Source organism: Nelumbo lutea, chromosome 3, assembly GCF_056320005.1.
Source record: "Nelumbo lutea isolate HS-2025 chromosome 3, American lotus-T2T, whole genome shotgun sequence".
Taxonomy (NCBI): Eukaryota; Viridiplantae; Streptophyta; class Magnoliopsida; order Proteales; family Nelumbonaceae; genus Nelumbo; species Nelumbo lutea.
Window position 1 is genome coordinate 3,877,829 of NC_142686.1, and position 21,441 is coordinate 3,899,269.

At 36.2% G+C, this 21,441-nt stretch overlaps 2 protein-coding genes across 2 annotated transcripts; one reads left to right on the plus strand and one right to left on the minus strand.

The window, feature by feature from the left end:
• Nucleotides 1-994: 994 nt before the first annotated feature.
• LOC148862437 (SUMO-activating enzyme subunit 1B-1-like) lies at nt 995-10,245 on the minus strand. Its single transcript, XM_088975904.1, has 10 exons — nt 9,623-10,245; nt 9,338-9,389; nt 8,283-8,478; nt 6,710-6,789; nt 6,454-6,570; nt 5,732-5,782; nt 3,895-3,961; nt 1,726-1,829; nt 1,529-1,633; nt 995-1,399 (listed from the first exon to the last, which is right to left on the minus strand). The coding sequence occupies exons 1-10, from the start codon at nt 9,703-9,705 to the stop codon at nt 1,283-1,285; spliced, it is 972 nt and encodes a 323-aa protein (XP_088832030.1). The 5' UTR covers nt 9,706-10,245; the 3' UTR covers nt 995-1,282.
• A 62-nt stretch (nt 10,246-10,307) lies between these two features.
• Nucleotides 10,308-21,207, plus strand: EMB2813 (DNA primase, large subunit family). Its single transcript, XM_088975903.1, has 20 exons — nt 10,308-10,793; nt 11,036-11,097; nt 11,197-11,300; nt 11,393-11,474; nt 11,560-11,619; nt 11,920-11,977; nt 14,729-14,748; nt 15,434-15,517; nt 15,645-15,709; nt 17,194-17,242; nt 17,360-17,407; nt 17,492-17,581; nt 17,747-17,806; nt 17,897-17,956; nt 18,816-18,890; nt 18,971-19,056; nt 19,378-19,471; nt 19,553-19,660; nt 20,262-20,331; nt 20,854-21,207. Exons 1-19 carry the CDS (start codon nt 10,664-10,666, stop codon nt 20,277-20,279), a joined length of 1,353 nt encoding a protein of 450 aa, XP_088832029.1. The 5' UTR covers nt 10,308-10,663; the 3' UTR covers nt 20,280-20,331; nt 20,854-21,207.
• The last annotated feature ends 234 nt before the right edge of the window (nt 21,208-21,441 follow it).

Here is a 21,441-nt window from a genome sequence, read left to right on the forward strand (position 1 = left end):
CTTAGTACTTGCCACTGAAGTTTGAAGAAAAAAACAACGAAAGTCATACTTCGATCACTCCTATAGTATAACCTACTATCTAGATTGTGTATTTCTATTTCTAAACCACCCCTTCCTTTCTTTTATTTATAAAAAATAAAAAATAAAGCATCTTCCTTTTTTTATTAATATTTGATACAATAGTTTCAATGTTTAATGGTGAAAAACGAAGTTTTGGCTGTAAAAGAGACAAAAATACAACTAGACATTTTCAGACCGAAAATTTTTCCATCCCTAACGCAGAAACAAATACAGAGCCTAACCAGTAACTGGGAGAAAAATTAATACACGATGAATGTTATGACAAAACAAAATGGACTCATCTGACCTTGAGCGTGACATTTACCAGATTCAGGAAAAATAAAGTGCATAATTCATAGTTGAGGAAAAAGTAGAAAATAAAATAAAATCCCAGCGATTAATATCTTTGAATCATACAATTCTGATCTCTTGTAGCGAATTTTGTTCAGTTAATATGCTTAAAAGGAACGACTGTCAGGTCTGTGATATGGGCAAAGATTGATCCGGAGGCCGAAGCATTACGTCGAATCAGAAAGATGAAGAAGTCAGAGTAACCCACGTTTCGGATTTTTCTTCTTAAAATTTGGTTATTGACGTGTCCTTTTGAGGAGTTCCCACTTTTCCACGGAAGGAAATTAGAATGCACTTGTTTTGCGGGGAGTGGTTTCATATGGGGATGCATTCAGAGATGTAACGAGTGTTTCTGATAACTGTAAATGTAATCGGTTATTAGAATGTTAACTTGCTATCCAATCCTTGCTTTCACGAAGGTTTAATGGTAACCTGTTCATGCTATGATGCTATCCAACCCTTGCTTTCACGAAGAATGTTAACTTGCTTCAGTCTGATATGGCATTTGATGTAGAAAACCCAACAAACAATGACTAAACAGCAAGCATATCAGATCCAAACAGTTTGTACAGCATCAAACCAGTTTAAAAAACAAACGAAAAAAATGCAGGTTAACGTATAAATTTGCCATTTGTTAGTAACAACATCCGGCAAAAGTTAGAAGATGCCCTTGTTGGTAATACATTACATGATTGACAACACATTCAGTATGAGAACCCAGATAATATTCAAACTTCTCAAGAAAATGTTGTTAGATTCAACAATGCATGATTCACTTCAGAAACCGATATAATTTAATCGGAACCTCTAGAATGATGTCCTGATCGAGAATCATCTCAAAAATATCACAAAGTTGCCCGACAAAAGCTCCTCAGCTTCCAGTACTTGGGTTTGATATATCCTCTATTATACCTTTTCCATCCACGGCATCAAAGAAAAAGAAATTCTTGATAGGATCCCCCTTGCCTGATATCGCTTTAATAACTTCCTGGTAAGATTAGAACCGCATCAAATTGCTATGACCTCTAGGGAAAAAGAAGAGGCATTGATGCCACTGACATGTGTGTACATGTAAGAGAGTGTTGATGAAAACAAGGAAAAATGACAAGTCGTTTACCTGACCGAGAATCCCCCCAATGATTGCACAAACCGGAGGATGTTCTTTTGTACCCACCAGCAATCTTTCTAGAAGACCATCTGGGATGTTAGATTCATTAAGTGCCTGCCATGTTTTATGAAGCAAATAGAGAAGATTACAAAGACAATATTTTCATTGAATAGACAAGCAATCAAAGCATCTTTTATATCAATCACCTGTGCCTCACAAAGTTCCTTTCTTATCTTCAAAACACTTGGGAGATCTGCAATTGAGGTTTCACCAGGATTACGTCCCTCAGCCTGCTCAAATCTTTCTATCACTACATGGAGAAGGCCAATGTGTCAGTCCTTTGTAATAACCACGTGATACTTCTGGTTTTCCATAACAGAATGTTCTTTTTACATGAAATATGCATGTGCATTGAAAAAGGTAATCTCACTGGGTTGATTATAACATATCTATTCCTGCCAGATAAAGGAATCAATTCAGACTGCCCATCAGATGGGGCATCCACCGAATTGGCCATGTCAAATCCTATATCCCAACTTGTATAGGAGCCCTGTCTAGTGGATATTTTGGCATATCCAAGACACCTATTTTCCATGTGTTTTTGTACAGTGTATGTGTCTGTATGCTTGTGTGTGTATGTATATCAAGGAGAAATGTGGCATATTTGTGTCAATTAGGTCTGATCTAGACAACTCCACTTATTTCTGCCATGAATGAATTATGTGGCAAATCCAAACTATCCAGAGTTATTTTTTTTTATCAGCAAAAGTGGATTTTATTAAAATCAACTTGAAGATTACATCAAGGGAGACCCTCCGGATTTTGGCACACCTTCACTCTTTTTTTTTTGGATAGATTTTTACTCCAGTCCATGTCAGCATATACCCTATCTTGTATTGGAGAATTGTGGTCCAAAGTTCATTTATTCAAGCCTACCAATGGCCCCCAATCAGGGCTTATTCTGAATACATAGCAAGTGTTCTTGGGATGAACTTGCTAAATAAAGGGTGAAGAGGGACATATGTGTGGGGCCTTGTTGAAACCCCACTATCCTGTGCATCCACAACGTGAGTTTATAGATTCAACTCAAGGAGTAATAACAGATTTTACTGCCTTCTTTGGACAAAAAATTGTTTTGATTGATACAAACTGGCCTTCAAGCTTGAAGATAGAACACAGACATGGTGGATAATTCAAGGTCAACTCAAGGGAGCATGATATACTGAGAATGAAAGAAGCTTATGAACAAAGGGGTCAAGAAACGGAAAAGGACCATATTGTGTAAATGGAGTCATCCAATGACTCAAATTGGCACTCAGAATTACTTGACTCAGCATCAAGGTATTTACATAGGAAGTCAATGAATGTAGGTGCAAAACACCCTTAAAAAACATTGAAAATGTTCTCCAGTAAAAGTTGTGTTTCCCTTGTTTGTCTTTTCCAATGTTCAGAGAATTGGACCGGGCATAGAACCGGAGAAGGGAGAGGTTCACGGGTCAGGTTCAACCAGGGCTACCGGAGGTCAAACCACAATGGCGTGGACCATGTGGCATATATATACACTGCAGGTCACATAAATACTATATGTAATATATTTTACAACTTTTAATATGTACAATAAAGAGTCATTAATTAACATAAGTAAAGAGGTGCATTAGTGGTAATTAGGGGTGTCAATGGTATTCGAAAATCCGATTTCAAATTGATATTCGACATAATCGAATTGAATTTGGATAATTCAAATATTTAATTGGTCAAATTTGGATATTACCTGATTCAATTTGATAAATATCCGAATTCGGCCGATTATTTAATTATTATATGTAATATATAAAGTATTTAAATGTTTTATATATATAATAATTAAATTATATAAAAATTATATATTTATAATACTTTATTTATATAATATTTATTTTATATATTTATTAATTACCTAAAATAATTAACTAGTTGAATTCGAATCAAATCGAATATTCGAATATTTAATCAAATTCGAATTTGAATATTAATTTTCAATATTCGTTGGATATAAAATCGAATTCGGATATCGGATTTTCTAATCAGATTCGAATTCCGATATTGCCTGATCTGATTTGAAATCGCCCCGTTTACACCCCTAGTGATAATTAAGTAATATGTGAAAATAAGAACTCTTGGGTTCAAGTCTTGTTGACTACATTTTAAAATTTCACTTATGTATAGACCCGGGCAGTTTCATTAAACTGACTGGTCATCCGGTTTTCACTGGGTTTTGAGCAAGTCCGGTTATTGGGCTGTGACCTAACCGGTCAGGGTCCTGGGTGTTCAACTAGCCGGTCCAGTCCAATTTTCTAAAGACTGGTCTTTTCATCAAGAAAAAATTATCTGCAGACCTCTCGAGGCAAAGAAAAGTTTTGATACTCTCCTTGGAAGTTGACTCCAAGGCACTGCAACTGCTTCCTGCAACAACAAATACTGACGAGAGTTAGATATACAAAAAATCATGAATCAACCAAGACTCTGAAACATCAGAAGAAAGAACTAACCAATGTTGTATGGTTGGTAAGTATGATTGTTGAAACCTAGAATGGCCAAAGGCTTGAAGCCCTTTTTTAAATTGCATAGTTAAATGCATGCATCTTCATGTCCAGGAACATCACAAAATAGGCTATTCCCATCTAGGGGATCTCATCATCCTTTGGTAGTGTAGAACCAGGAAATTTTGAAGTGAACAGGAAAATGAAAAGAAACAAAAAGAACTACAACATAAGTAATTTCTCAAACATGTGAAGGAAATAATACCACTGAGGATTGTTTCTACATGCACAGAAAGAAACCCTCTACCTTGTAACTCAACAAATTCATGTGTCGCAAGGACATCATATCAGAATGGCTTTGCCCTAGCTTGGGTGTTATCAAAATTCAAATTGACACTTATGGCCCCATCTTAAACATGTGAAGGAAATAATACCACTGAGGATTGTTTTTACATGCACAAAAAGAAACCCTCTTCCTTGTAACTCAACGAATTCATGTGTCACAAGGATACCATATCAGAATGGTTTTGCCCTAGCTTGGTTGTTATAAAAATTCAAATTGACAGCCCCAAAGAAATACTGGAAATTGTGTTTCTGGAGTGGATTTGATAGTTAAGGGCTTAAGGCAACTTGATCCTTGCCTCTAGCTTTTACTACTGCTTATTCTAATATCATGGGGATGTCCAACCTTAATGGATGGGGATACTGGCTTGGAACCAAGGATTCATTAAGGTTTATAACAAAGGTCTCTGGTAGAGTTTCTTTCTAATGGTTTGTATCCCTCTTTGTGAAACAAAAGAAGTGTTCAATTGGCTTGGAGCGTGAGTAACCCATGCATAGAGGCAGTAGAGTAGAGCCAACAGATTGGAAAAATCCAGAATCATCTTCAACATGATAGCTGCCCCGCCTCAGGAGAAAGTCAAGCATAGCGGAACTGTATTTTGAATATCTTCAACAAACTTGGTGGGTTACTTTTTTGTTTAATCTTTATTCAACATTTAGCTAGCTTCTATAACTAATGACTTTTTTTAAGGGCAATGCTTTTACACTCCTACTTCCTCACAACTGTTCTATTCCTTTAACCAATAAAAATTAAGGTGGTCCATCTCTACATGGAGTGAATTCAAGGTTTACAGGAATAATAATAATTGAGCCAATGAAACAATAAAATGTTCAAGAAGAGAAAAGCTATATGCTCTAGAAAAATGTAACATGATGCAACTACAAATCAAGATATGACAAGTGCTAAATAAAGCTTCAAGTGATGCTCAGAAATGAGATGAGATCAATCAAAGGTGAAATGGTGTCAATCTAGAACATTCTTATCTATCCATTGGGCAGAAAAAACTTTTTTTTATTCGTCAAGCACCAAAAATTTATTCTTGGTGCTGGAAACAATCTCTCCACCTGATCAAGCTTTTCCTACCATATCTTTCTCATTGTTAGTTTTTGAACTACACCTTTGGTCTTTGAAAACCAGTCACTTGAAACTCTGACTGAAGTCATCTCCCCTGCCCCGGTTTTCCAGCGAATGCCCGGTGAACAATGCAAAAACAAGGAAGTTTTCTATGTTCTGATTGGCAACAGGCAACATTATTATGCATCCAACTTAGATCTAAAACAATGCCAAGGAAAAAATAACCTGATCAAGAAAACAAAGCCTTATATGAAATCCAATTATATAAGTACATACCTCAAAACTTGGATACTGTAATGTGCGTTCAATAGTATCATCAAGCTTTTTCTGTCAAGAGAATATCTGATGAGATTAATTGTTTTATATATACAAGAAGATCAAAAGATGCGAACAGACCTAAAAAAGTAGAAATAAACAGCAGAAAAGTCTACAAAAAAATATTTAGAATCAAGAGAGGAAGGAGAGAAGATATAAAAAGAAGAATGAACTAAGGCTGAAAACAGAGGAGGTCGAACTCAACTTTCGCCCTCTAAGGATCTAACTTACTGCTGCCCTCTTTTATTAACATTAAATTAAATTGTAAAATTGCAAAATGCCCTTACTTGATTAATAAAGAGAAAAACTAAAGAAAAAAGACAAAAAACATCCCTGCCGACTCTAACATAAAACAGAAAATAATAACTAACAAATGACATTAATTATTTTATGTACTGTCATATGCTATTTCCACACGATAGCAATAAGAACCTCAAAATCCTAGGAAGTCTTCACTATTTCTATAATTTAATCAATATATAACTGAGTTCATGGTAGAGATATCCAAAGAGAAATTAAATGCAGAAACTAATCCAACGAACTACCAGACAAGTTTCTAGAAAAATGAAGTCCAGTTGGCAGATTCAGAAAGAAAAAACTGTACAGGGCTCTTTTCATCATACATAATTTCTGGGAGTCAATTAGGAAGTGTTCAATGCAAATCAGATATAAGAGGATGATACCTGTGCATATGTGTAGTTCTGCAAATCAACAAATATTTCACCACATGAATCCCTACAGTCAACTGCATAAAATGCGATCCGCTTTGGACTCTTTCGACATTTTTCATTGATTAGCTTCTGAGGAAGATCCAGATGGATAAAAGGAAAATGAATAGTGTTTCCAAAGATGCTCACAAGAACAGGGTGGAATAACCTCTATGACTTCATATATCAGGACAAATTTTCTACTTTTAACAAATAAAAAGTGTTGTTTTACCTTCTTTGAAAGAGAGCAACAACTGACAACTACAACATCAAACTTGTCATAAAAATCTCCACCAAAGCTTGATAAATCACCTATGGCAAGAAAAACAAATAAAAGAATGAATGAATTGCAAAATACAGCTACCAGATCAGCATCAGTAACCTTGTCTTTTTGGCTAAGTTCTAAGCTAGGCATTTGAATCTGTTGAGCCTGATAAAGTTTCTCATAAAAACGTAACCAGAACATTAGAGATTACCTTCCTTGGAAAATTTAAGATTTATTTGCGGGCTTTGCTATGAAAACATAATATACTCCAAGTCTGTTTTACTGAGCATAAAGAGACTGATCCAAGGAGTACTCATCAACACTACCAAATGGCCATTTCTGGCTAAAGCAATCTTATTGACTAGACTATACAGTAGAATTCATGGAATGGAACTCAATCAGTGAGGCACCAAATTTACAATGTCCAAACTTTTGAAATAATATATGTTATTTTAAGAAAATAACATATCTATTGAAGGATAACAGAAGGTGTACATGATTTGAAGTACACAAAGTATTAAAAAATGTAAAATATTCATCCTCAAAAATAATGAAGGGACAGAAATTACAGGACAAATCCTTCCCACTTCCCTCCTAGATAAATTATCAGCATAGTGTTCTATTCCCTGAGGATCCATCTCAAAGAACAAAGATTGAAGGACATCTTATTCTTTTAGCAATTCTTGAGCCACTAAGAGGGCCCAAACTTCAGCTTTAGTGGCATCATCCGCAATAGGCCCACCAAAGTATCAGAAAAAATCTTCCTTCCAAATCTAGAAGTTCCCTTCCAAGTTCCAACCCCAGGCAAGACCACAATTGCCTTCAGAGCTGCCATTGAAAAAGAAGATGATCTGCCCTCCCAGAACAGGCATCAGAAGTGAAGCATCACAAAGAGTTATCCCCTTCAAGATCAAAGATTTTAGATTCAAGATACAGAGTTCATTTCAAAGTGACTTCTTCTGCAGAGTGATTCCTTTAAAATCTCAACCCGAACAGGTTATATATGTAAGCATGACATTCTTCTACTTATCATACAGCTTCAGAGGATTTTTGGACCATTGCTTATTTTCAGATGAGCACGCATTGGAGATTAATGCAATCAAGATTACCCAGCTTCAGAGGCTCTATGTACCATTTCTTCTAGAGAGCTTTTCTTTTATTCTTGTTCTTGCAACAGGGGTGACGGGTACATGTGTATATACAAGGGGAAGGTGGGAGAGCATGGTTTTTAAATGTATTCACTCCAAATATGATCAAGTCACCAAAGACAGGTTCTGACAGCAAGAAAATAATAAAGATGGTTTAAATACAAGTGCAAACAAAAGAAAACCTCTCATTATACAGTTGACAGTTAACATAACACCGGGGTATGTGTGTAATAAAAACTTAGAGGACAAAAGGCACAACTCTGAAATAGGTCCAAATAATTTCCACTAGGAGATTACTCTTGGGATACAAATTATATAAACAAAGTTGGGAGAAAACATGAATATGTAAACCACTGAATTGAAAGATAACATGAGGTATAATAAAGACTCACCTTTTTCTACAGAAACACGAACCATTGGGTTGAAATCTCTTAAAGAATCACAACAAAGTTCAGCAAGAGAGTTTCCACTAAATGCATTTTCATCAGGAGGAATTAAGAAGTTTGCAGAAAGTAGTTCTTCTGTGACCAGACGATCATCCATCAAGGTCAAACTACCAATCCCTGCTAGAACAATGTTCTTGCAGAACTGCATCAAAAAACAAAGGCCACAATAACCATATGATATATGCTGTTTTGAGAGATTAGCAGAAAGAACTAGTAATCCATGTAAAACTTTTGAAATAGAAATGGTTCAATATCAAGGCCCATAACAAGACATTAATCTGAAAATATGAAATGCTATTCATTAGTCAAAATCACCATATGGACCCAAACAAAAAGTTTAATCAAAAGAATATTTTATTTTGATACAAGGCTGACTTTCTTATTAGGGACCATTACTTGGCCACAAAGCTGACTTTTCTCATTAGGAACCATATTGTATTGTAAATCATAAAGAAAGTTGTACTTAAAAAATAGAATTTACCCTATCTTTACTACAAAAATTAAACCTATAAAATGATTTTACCCTATCTTTAATTCATCTATACCATATATATACAAAATAGAATTTAGAACTTGTATACTAGAAGCCTAAAATGATAAAATTAAGTTTGACTTGAAAGCGAAATATCCACATACAATGGCTCTTTAATCTACACATGCTGGAAAATAAACTTTATGGTTTCTAAATGGTCTTAACTTAAATAACCAAAACAGACCATTTTCTGGTAAGGACTTTAAAACAAGAGCCTTGAAAGAACTAAAATAAAGAAAGAAATGACAAAGTAGAGAATCAAATCTTAACTGAACGTGAATTGCATGAGTTGTATAAATCGTAAGATTCATGAATCAAAATGTCAAATCATGTGATTTAAACTCTTTGAACCATAAGATTTTGACAACCATGAGCCACACACTATTTCATGTCAATATGTCACTTGAGTTACATTTCTACCAACAACAACAACGAGACGAAATTGTGTAATGGTTGAGCTGAAGATTACCTCTACAACTGTTCCTTTGGTTCCGCTGACCAATATATGGGATTTGCTCAGCCTATACAAGAACAATGGTAACAGTCATAACATTTACAAACCCAACCTGAATCGATATTCTACTGAAATGGAATGAAGAAAGGAACGCGTTCGGAAAGTAGATTTTAGGTGGAAAGACAAGTAACATAGCTTAAATGTGACAACGTGCAGAGGAAATCCGGGTAAAGTTGCCAATGTTCAAAAAGAAAAACTATAATAAGCTGGGAACATAGGGAAGCACTTGAAATTAGTTACCTCCTCTGCGCATCAACCCCCCATACACGTATCTGACGATCGTACAATGCGGTTTCCTGCTCGGTCAACTCCTCGCTGTCCATTTTCAAACGCAACCTGCTTGTCTCGTTGGATGGCGAAAAATAAAATCCAAAACCCAGGTCTTCACTGTATATTTTACACAAACAGGAATGGAATATGAAACCCTAAAAGTAAGTACGATTGCTAAAACACTTGCAGAGTGAAAAAAGAAGGGGATGGAGCTGTCTGGCGACTACGGAGAAGAGGAAGCGGATGGAGCTCGTTGGCCCGAGGAACAGGGAAGGGTTCTCCGTGCCGGGGTTTTTTTTCCCTACTCGATCAATGTTGCTAAGAGCACAAACGAAAGTCATTCACGCAAGTGCTTTCAACCGTCTGATCTGCTTGAGATTAGCGCTTTCTATTAGGTGGTTTCCAATGCACGGCTGTAATGTACTGTGAAGTTGGTGTGAGGCGCGCTTTGTGGTATGAGGCGGGCGCGGGCGCGGTCAGTTAGGAGCAAGTCCGCTTTCTCATTTCCAAAACTCGGCGAGCCCGGATCGCCTGCGCGACGGGATCTCCTTTGAAAGCAAAAACTCTGCGTACACAGCATTCAACCGCACATCGCGAATATCTCCCGTACACGTGTTAAATTTTTAGGGAAATGATCTCAACGTGCGGCTTAGATACTTGGATTGGGATTGGGTGTCTGCAGAGAGTTTTTGCTTGCAGCCGCAGGAGTTCCGCAACCACAATGGAGTGGGTTTAACGGTGTTCGAACGGGCATTGCACTGACTGAAGCCGATTCTTTAGCAAGACCGTTCCTAAATCGCCAACTCGGCACTGGTCGAACCCGAACCATCCTACCCATCAACCGACGGCAGGACTGCGTTTCCCGCCATTTTTTCCCGCTTCAGAGCAGACTATGAATGAAGTACCTTAGTCGGCCATTAGTGTTGCTCTTTTATTCACAATATTCATTAGATAGATTTCTCCGCATGTTAAGGTAGGACAGGAGAGGGAGAGAAGAGAGAGAGAGAGAGAATGGAAATAGTTCGATCGCAGAGGAAAATCACTGCGGACGCCGTTCCGACTCTTCCTCTATACCGATCCACTCCTGCACTCGAAGTAAGGCTCGAAGATTTTGAGCTTTTTGCCATCGACCGTCTCCGAGGTATATACTCGGTTCGCTGTCCATTACTATTTTGTTCGTGTTTTCTGTTCAAAATCAGCCTTACTAACTTCTTTTTTCGGGGTATTTAGTAGCGGTATTTTGGAGCTTACTTTTATAGTTAAGTAGATTCTAATTCTTGGATGAAGACCTAGGGTTTAGACTTCAGACATCCAATTTCTTTTGTAATTTCAAGTTCTTGAAGTTTTCTTATGGTAATTGAGTATTTTTATTGTTTTCTACAGTTCTCAGGGGGATTTCCGATGCTTTATCGCGCGGAAAGAAACCGGAGGAAATGGAGAAATTGGTGAGTTGTTGTTTTAGACTCAATATGGTTTCCCTTTAATCTTTTTCCTGTTAGGTGCGTATCCTAGTTATTGAATTTTGGCGTTGTTGGTGGTTCAAGGTGAAAGATCTATGGAAGGCAAACATGAGACACCAAAATGCATCAGAAGATATCAATAAGGATATAATCTCACATTTTGTACTGCGTCTCGTGTATTGTAGAACGTAAGCTTATTGATCTCTGATTTTTTTTTTCTCTGTTTTGAACTTATTATAATTTTTCCTTCGCCCTCTTACCTTCTCCATCTGGGACACAGGGAGGAGCTGAGAAAATGGTTCCTTTCAATGGAGACAATGCTTTTTCGTTATCGATTTCGGTTTGAAAGCCTAGATGCTCAGGTATGATGTTGTCTTTCCACATGACAGTGGATCGTTATCCAAATTATTTGGATTAAAGTTAAAGTGTTTCTGTCTGAGCATGCAGAGGGCACTCATGGAAGAATTTGACCTTCCATACAAAGCAGTCAGCAATGCAGAACTTGAGGTATTAGAATTCTATCAACCGATTTGGCTTGATCTTGAAAACTTATGTATGATAGTGAAAATATTGGAGATAGCAATTGGTGCTGGAAGGGATAGATGGTAGTTTCAGCAGAGTATAAAACCTACACAATCGTGTATTCAGACTACACAAAGACCAGTCCAAGACACCCAAAATCAGTTAATTTATTTTTTTTAGAATAAAATCAGTACTCGTCCTGTCAAGAATACTATATATAAGTTTTCTGAAGCCTGTTGATGAGTGTTAAATTCTAAATATTAACTTTTTTCCAATTCTGTATAGAATGTGAAGGAAAAATTGGGCCAAGTTGCACGTTCCATCAGTCAGCCTTTACCCACTGGTGAGAGAAGCTTACTTCTTTATCTTTTTGGAAATATTTCATCTGTCTGATTGGTCTCCTCTCTACACACAAGTACATGGGCCAAGTTTCCCCTTTTTCTCTTGTTTTTCTTAATAAAATTTTATTCCTGTCAGAAAAAGGAAAAATCCAGCCAGTTTGATTAGATCATGTTTGGCTTTAATCATCATTTGGTTATTTCTTTTACACAAATCTTACACTGTTGCATAATAACCTTCAAGTCAGGATATCTTTTATGAGTTTAATCAGAACCTTACCATGGATTGTTGATTTAGATTGAAATATGAATTCAACAAATTAGAACTGCAATATAGATAATTGATAAGAGAACAAGAAAGTATGGAAGGGTAATTGCTTGGTGCAATGGTAAAATCTCTTATTGACAAGTATGAGAATACAGTCTCAAGAGTCAAGTCTGAGAGCAGCTACCTAGTGCAAGAAAATGCTGAAGTAGGTATGTGATGTAAGTTGTCTTCCCCCCTGAGACTTCGGATATCCAAGACCAGTATTGGGTAATGGCCTTCTTTAGAAGATAACAAAAAGGGGTAGGTCATAGAAGTCCCATAAATCCATTATGTAACATTACTTGCCAACAAGAGACAGAGGAAGGAAGAAGAGGAGAGGAATTGGAGTTGTAATTTTATGATTGAAAGCCCCCATGGACTTGCACTAACAAGAAACTAGAAGAACCACACTTCTTTATTCTATGGGTTTTGCAACACAAGAAATCAAAACCAAAGCCAAAATCTTCTTTCCAAATTTATAGCCATCTATTGCAAACCATATTCCCTATAATTTCCTCTTCTAGATATGAAGACACTTGCCATCATGCTTGTATTAGGGGTAGGACTTAAAAATTAAAATGCACCAAATCTCCCACCTATTACAACTGTGACAGTTGACATAAAAAGAAAAAAAAAACAAAAAAGAAAAACAAAAACAAAACTTGTAGAGCCAATTTATTGTTTCCTAGGAATCATATTATTCCTGAAATACTAGGAATGAATTCTTCTACATCTTTTCTTTGTGGTTGCAACTCTTTCCAATAACATCTGAACTGTGTTATCTTGTCTTTCAAAAGCTTTCAAGCATACCACTATAAAGGTCTTTGTGCATGTTTTGACATAGAAAATTGGTGCCAAAAGTGAATTGGCAAACTTGAAACTGTACTTTGATTGGTTTCAGTTAGAGTTTCAAATATTACCAAAAAATGCTGAGTTCCAATTAATTGGGCAATGAATAAATTTATGGGCAGTTTGCATCCTGAACCACCAAACAATGAGGCAAACCTCATCATCAACTTGATGAAAGATGGTGAATTAGTAAACTATGAAGTTGAAGTTTTGGACTTAAGAAATCTATTAAAATCAAACCGTATAGGTCATTATGTAGGACAGGTAAGAAGTCCTACAATTCTTATATCTGGTGGTGTGTTTTGTAGGGTGAAGAAAGCTGACTTTGGTGATCAAGGATGAATGGTATAGCTGAAGGAAGTAGATTAAACCGTCAACCACCAAAGAATGAGGGGAGATTAAAAAGAAGGAAAAAAACTTGTGCTGTTGGAAGAAAATGCAAAGAGATTGCTTAGAAGAAGAATTAATTTAGGGAGAGAGAGAATACCTACCTACATCCAGTACTCACTAAGCTAAGTTTTATTTAATAACAGTTCTTTTCAATTACATCTCCATTTTTAGAGTCATAAGATCGCAAGTCTTTCCTTACAGGTAGGGGGTGATCATGGGTCAGGCCAGGTCTAGCACCTATTATAAGAGGCATAGCCCATGCCTGGTCTGCACCCTAGACCTCAAATGTAAACCTAGGCCTGGACCTACATGGGCTTGGGCCGGGCTTTGGCTAAAAACCTAGGCCCAATCTTAGAATTTTGTGGGCTAGGCTAAGATCACCCCTACAAAACAAGAGGGAAGGGGGAGAGAGGGAGAGACTGACCCAAAACAACTTCTAATTGCTTTTAATTCTATCTTAAGACAACAGTGTAGAAAGTAAATTTGAAAACTCAATAATACCAATACCTCACTTATCCAAAAATTGTGAATAAATGAATTCATGTTGGAATCAAAAGAAAACTGAAGTTCTCCATAGATTCTTTCCCTGCTGTCATGGTCTAATAAGTTTTCTACATGCCATTCACATTTAGTAAGATTTATTAGATAGATGATTAACTCAACCATATTTGTTCTCTCCTCCTTATGATATGCCATCTTTGCAATCATGCAATGCACTTACAAGAGGTCTCATTTTGAAGTTGTTTCTTTCCTATTTTATGGTTTCGTAGATTATTTATTAATTTTTCTATTAGTTTCATGGACATTTTTACACATGCCTCCTTTATGGAAGTTAGGGGCCATTACTTGGTGTAATGATAAAATCTTGGGCTGGCAAGTGTGAGAACACGGGTTTGAGTCTGAGGCAGTTCTGTGTGAAAAAATGCCAAAGATTAGGACCGCATCCAGTTTAACCCTACCAAGACCCCAGATAATTGGTTCCAACATTGGGTGATGGCCTTTTTACTTCTGTGTTAAGCTATAAATATGGTGCATTTTAACAAGGTCATTGGCAAAGAATTAGTAATTCTTGGACTTTTTGTTTAGTTTCCCTCTTTTATTTGTGTGAGACGTGTTGGAGCATGCTCATGAAACTGTGTATAAGCAAGATTATGAGCTTTGCTATATATCATTATATCTAATATTTGACATGATTTTTTTTCTTTTGCAGCTGATACAACATTCTTTAAGGTTAGTTTTCTTTTGTTTAACTATTCTGCAGTATGGCAATTATAATGATATCTTTGTAAATGACTGGGTAATTTTAGGGGAGAACAATCCCCTTCCCTGCACCACATTGTGTCATGCTTTTAAGGTGGTTAACTTCACTTTTTTATTAGTCTTTACCTTGGAGATCTACTTTGTCAAAGATCAACCAAATTAGTTGACCTAATAGACTGGCTTGTTCACAACTTCACATCTGGTAACTATGGGGAATAGTCAAATGTCTTACAAGTCACAAGTAACAAGACAACAAATTAAGGGAAAAAAGATTAGAAAAGAAGCCAACAATTTGGGGAATAGTCAAATGTCTTTCCCTTGGTTTCAGGTTTAGGACCAAGCAAGTGGCAATTAACTCTATATTAAGCTCTTTTGATTTCTCAATCACGTGTCATATTCTTTTATTTTTATTTTTGGATTCTTGGATAACCATAAAAAGGAGAATATTCCGGGTGAGAAAGGGCCAAAAGTTGTACTTCAGTTGGATGGTTATGGTTTGGTTGATATGAATGTAGGAAATCTCTCTGGTGAAGAGGACATAGTGCGGAGGCAGGGAGAGTGAGCTCTCCATCCTCCAGTACTTAGGAAAAGCATGCACCATCTTGTTACTGCTTGATCCAATTTAACTGATCTTTGGTCAGTGTTACATGTGAAGGTACCATTTGAAGAGGTCCCAGATCTTGTTTCTGGTCGAAGAGTATTTATTCTTAAAGGTTATGCATATGTTGCTATGAATCAGGTGAATCTTCATTTTTGTTATTTGTTTAGTCCTTTCGTTTTAGAATTTACCTACAACTAGCATATTCATGTATCTTCAGTTTCTCTCTAAATCTACTCAATAATATTTACATGTTTGTTCTTCGTAGGTGGTTTCCCTTGTTGTCACGCAATTCCGTAGTCTTTTATCAAAGGCTCTTGTTCTGACAAACAGGTTATTGTTACATCTCTTGGTATTCCCATTTTCTATTATTAGAATTGATAATTTGGTGGAAAAATATTTCCTCAAAGATGCCATATGGTTTGTTAGTTAAGTTTTAAATTTATGTTGCTGCATTTTTTTCAGATTTGAAAATTGTTTTATGATATCTAATATAAAAGTGCAACTAGTGTCAGTTATTAAGTCAGGTTTTTATCATTATCATATCCCTTGGTCTTCCTATTCTTTCTAGTTATGCTTCCCAGTCTGCAGGTTTCAAATGCTTTGAACCCCAAATTTCTGGCTGCCATATGATAGGTAGTAGGAAGATCGTTTTGCCCTTTCATATTGTAATTTTCTTATTACCAAACCCCATTTTATTGGAAATGCCTTTATCACATAATGGCATTTTTGTAACAAATGCTATGCCTTTGTTGAATGATAAGCATAACAGTGCTCAAATTATCATGAAAAATCCCATTGTGTTTCAGATTGCTCTTCTATTCTCTATGTTAGGAATTGATTTGAAAATCATCATTGGCCTTTATAGTCAAACTCAAATATTAGGCTTTGGTTTTCCTGTATTTGTTACCATGGTTTATTTGCTTATGCTTGGCTGTTTAGATAATTAATTCAATTGGCTTTGCACTGATCATGTGATTTTCATTAATTCTCAGGGCCGAGTTCATGTTATTGGGGCTTGAACATTTAATTAATGTTGTGAACTAATGACATATGCATGATAAGGTTGAGAGTCAGTGACTGCACCATCTTTTAGTTGGAAGATCTAAAAGATGGTTAACTGCTTCTGTCTGAAGGGTATTATGGAACAATGTATAGGTCCATTGATATGGGCAAAGGAGTCAAACTTGTGTTATTTGCTTGGAATGTTCATGATGGGGAAAGCTATTAGACCCCTATATGACTAATATCCATCAAATAGAAGTACAATGTATAGTCAAGAACTTTTAGTTTGTTAAAGAATCTAATTTAATGAAATGCAAAGTATTTATTGATGGCATTCAAAGAATAAGCGTTATCTATCAAAGAAAGTTGAAAGAATGAGAGAGCAACAAGACTGCTACCCTAAATACAGTGAGTGACTACCCATCAGATGGCTTACCCATCTTGATAATTTCTATCATCCCTGGTACAGCCATTGTAAATTCCCCTTGTTTTCCATCATAATGGCATGATGCCCAGTTGTTGGTTCCAGTATATTCTTGTTTCAATATGTAAAAAGAATCTTATAGTCCATTTTAACATTTTCCCAAGTTCTGTCTTTTAAAGCTTTGGCAATTTAACATGGTTCCTAAAATACTTTAACCAATCAAAACCTCACGTGAACTAGTACATCCCCTTGTCCAATTCTCAGCAGTATTCTCATTTATGATTCTAACAAATAATATCACTTTCTTTGTAGACATTGTCTTACTATTTTATTACAAATAGAAGTTTACATCCCTTGGGAGGTTAACATTTAAAAACTTTTCTTGCAGAAAATGGACATCTACAATTAGAGAGCAGGAGAAGGATCGGTTGGCTCCTGTACGTATTAAATGTATTTAAGTTCCATATTGTAGCTCATATATTGTGAAGCTTGTAAATGAAAAAGGAGTTTAACTTACTCAGTACAGTGCTTGACAAGTATATTGTCTCTTGTAGATTGTGGAAGCACTAAGCACAAGCTACATAGGTCCTGACTATTCTCAGGTACTTTAGTTCACTGTTCATTTGTTACTATGGGGTCCCTGACAAAGAAGTTGAAGTTTGTTGATCACTAATGTTACCTTGCAGCCAAAAGGATGTGCAGAGATATCAATAAGGGATATTGATCAAATAGCTAATAGTTCCTTTCCTCTTTGTATGCGCCATCTGTTTGAAAAGGTAAGAAGCTTGGGATTCAAAGGTATAGCGAGTTTAGTTTGTATATGCCCTTTACTTTTTTCCTTTTCTATTTCTTTTTCTTTTCCTAGTGCATTTGTGGTTTAAGTCATATTGCTTTCTATTTTTGTATCTTGTAAGTTAAAAAAACTTGCTATTCATATGCAGCTAAGAGAAGATCATCATTTAAAGCACGGAGGAAGGATGCAATTGGGTCTTTTCCTCAAGGCAATTTTCTTTTGCATACAGATCCTTTATTCACATGTATTATTTGTTGGGCATGTATTCATAGTGCTTTCTAGTGCCTTGTATTTCCAGGGTGTTGGCTTAAAATTGGATGATGCCCTTGCTTTCTGGAAAGCAGAGTTTTCTCAGAAGGTACATTTTGATCAAGTTTTTCTATACTTAACTTTTTCATGAAATGTATGCAAAATATGCACATTTTATATGAATTGCATTGTTTAAAATTTAAAACAATTGAAATGTATGCATGATAACTCAGTTTAGAATATAGTTTTTTTAATTGTAAAAAATTGTGGCTGTACTGTACTTTTGTGCATTTTGAATTATTCAGTTTTTGTGTACATGTCTTGGTTGTCTTTGACTCTAATCTGTATTAGCTTTCAATAATTAAGCAATTATGGTTCTTAAAATAATTAATGTTAAATATGGCCATACTTTATATTGAATATCAATTATTGTATGCAAGTGGTATAGTTGCCATTATTACCTACTCGTATCATGCCTATAGGATGAAAGTTGGTGTAAAGTCATTTTTCCTATTTTTGGGAGTCTAGTATTTTCTTAACAGTTGTAACAACTTTTAGAAAATCAGAAAAAATGATCTTTTGATTTATGATACTACTCATGATACAATTTGATTCAAACCCTCTTATGATTTAGAATACAAATATGATTTTCAGAACATTGTGTAGGACAAAAATTGATTCAGCAACTGTAATATCTATTTCTTGTGACGGTGGGTCTAGGAAGGTAGTAATGGGCTTAGGTTAGACTAACATAAATCTAGGAAGGTGGAAAGGGCTTAGGTCTTTTCTATCATGGAACTACTGCTGTGCATTTGACCAACATACACTTTTGTTACCTGCATCAATATGCATGCATAGTCCGTGTGTTGTGCGTTTGACCAACACACATGCACGCATGCATCACTCATGTACATCTGCATGAGAACAAGATGGCAGCCAACTTTGATATGAATGTTTCTCTACTATAGGTTGGTGCTGAGAGATTTGAGAAGGAATATGCATACAGCATACGCCACAACTATGGGAAAGAAGGAAAGAGAACAGTAAGACATTATCTGCCGCCCCTTTAACTGAATCGTACGGTATTATATATTTAAAAGGTTAAACTTGGTCAATGTTGCAGGATTACACTCCTTATTCTTGTCAAAAAATCATCTCATCAACACCAGGCGTAGGGGATCACCATGGCTGCCCCTATCGACACTTCAGGTCAAAAATTTCTTTGTACACCTATTCACAGTGATATGACTGCAAAATGATAAATAGATAATACCCAAGGAGCTTTGCTTCTTTTAGAAAGCAATGATATCCAGCACATTTATCAGGTTGCTGAGTCCTGTCTTGAGTGGTAATGGGGATTTACTTATTTGAGGCACCTAGCTTACTATTCTATTTTTCAAGAGTAGTAGCATTCTGATGATAATCAATTAAGATGTAAATCCATTGTTAATTGGTGGTCTAATAAACATAGTGGTACATTTATGCACTTCTAACTTGTTAGTTTATTTTATGGACTTCTTAATTTAAAAGTGAGGAGAACTTGAGGGCTGCTCTTGGGAAAATGGGAGTAAGTGGTCGTACTGCAGAGGAAGTGATGGACAAAGTCCGGAACAGGCATTATCAGGTTCTAAGATTTCTATAGCCTCTAATACTTGCAAAAAAAAATCTGTATTTATGCATTAATTACAAAACAAAATATTTGCAGTTGGCTTGCACCTTGACATTTGAAGCTATCCATGGCTCCTCCTGTGATGCTGGGATCAACCATCCAAACCAGTACTTCAGTGACAGTCAAAAGATCCTGCAATCAAAGGTTGGTGCATTCTTAAAGGCTGAGCCCAATAATGGGTCCATGCAAAGCATAATAGACATTTGGTATGATGTATTTTCCTAGAAAACGCATCTTGAAATCTTGTTCAGAGTAGAGTACTTATTCCCTAGATGTGGTCCACATACAGAAGAATTGGTTCTCACCACTTAATAGTCTTATTTATATTTTACTGGCAAATATTAATCTGAATGGTGATCATAACCATCTTAGTACAAAATCATTTTGGTTTCTCATAAACAATATACCAAATGGTCCAATAACAACAAACGTAGTGATTCAATGATATGAAATATCCAACTGGATTGGATTCTTTGCTGCAAGAATCCAATGAGGGTGGGCCTTGGCACAATGGTTGGGTTGCTCCATTGTGACCTGGGTGACCAGGCTTCAAATCTTAGAAGCAGTCTCTGCATGTGCAAGGATAATACTGCATACATCTGTCCCCCCTCAGACCCCAAATTGGTGGGAGCCTTGTGCACTGGGCTGCCCTTTTCCCCTGTTTTTGTATGATTAATGACAGGTGATCAGGAGACAGATTTAACTCTTTCCCCTGTTGTTGTTTTTAATTATTATCCCTTTTCAGAAGAATGAGACAAGTTAAGGAGGCTCACTTCAGGGTGTCACAAGAGACTGTATGTTAGAACCCACTCCTGGTAAGTATTTGAACTCAGCTACCTGAACTGCCTAATTCAGATGCTTACTCATTTTTCATTTCTAGCATTGCGACTGTTATTATTAGTCACCTATTTTTAGTGGATAATGGGATTTGAACCTATAAACTCATTGACTTTAGGTCCCATTGCTGCAGACTAACCAACTGATCAAATCTCAAACCTTGCCACACCCCTCCCCCTCCCAAATAGATTAACCATTGTTTAGAAAACCAGATCAGACAAGCTGGTCGAACCGGTTAAACTGTGACATGGCCCTTTGACCAGTTTGATCATACATTGAAAACTGTAATTCATGAAAAACCATTTAAAACTGGCTGACCATCCTGTTTGACTGGAAAACCAGTGAAGGCTCTTGATTTTATTAAACCGCCTTGGTTATAATATTAATAGAAACATCAAAATGTTAATAACAAGATTTGGTTGGCCCTCGCCCGAAGTGCTCTTGTTGGCTGTTCTGCTATTAAGAATATTAGAATTACATGTATTCTTTGTTGTTTTCAGGTGAGATTATTGGGAGAATGGCATGCCGATGCCATTGCGTGTGGCAGCATCCACTACATGGCACGAAAAAAAGCATGCATGCAACATGGGGAAGTTCAAGTTCGCATATTGGCAGTCACGCATATCAATAAAACAGCGATGTATTCCTATTGAACTGCTATAAAGTTTGAGCTTAAAGAGTACCCTGTAAGGCTGAAACTTACTTGTGGGGCGTGCTATGCCCCGTTCTGTGTAAAGTGGTGTTACTGGTGATTTTGTAGTTTGTACTATGCCCTTGTGTATACAGATTAGAGACGTGGATGTTTGGATGCTTATTAATAATTATTCAATCGACAGTGAGACAGGTTGAAACAAGTATCCATCATTTATTAATTTCATAAAGATTTACACTATATATGAAATTACTCAATTAGCTAATTTCATCCTTCACTTTACACTTATGGTTAAATACAAAAACCTCCCCTAAAGTTTCTTACAATCATAAAAATCTTCCCTATAATTTCATTTTAGCCAAAACCTCTCCTTTGTTTTTGAAGAATTCAACAAATACCTCTCTTCCGTCAATAACCAAAACGGAAAACGTTAAAG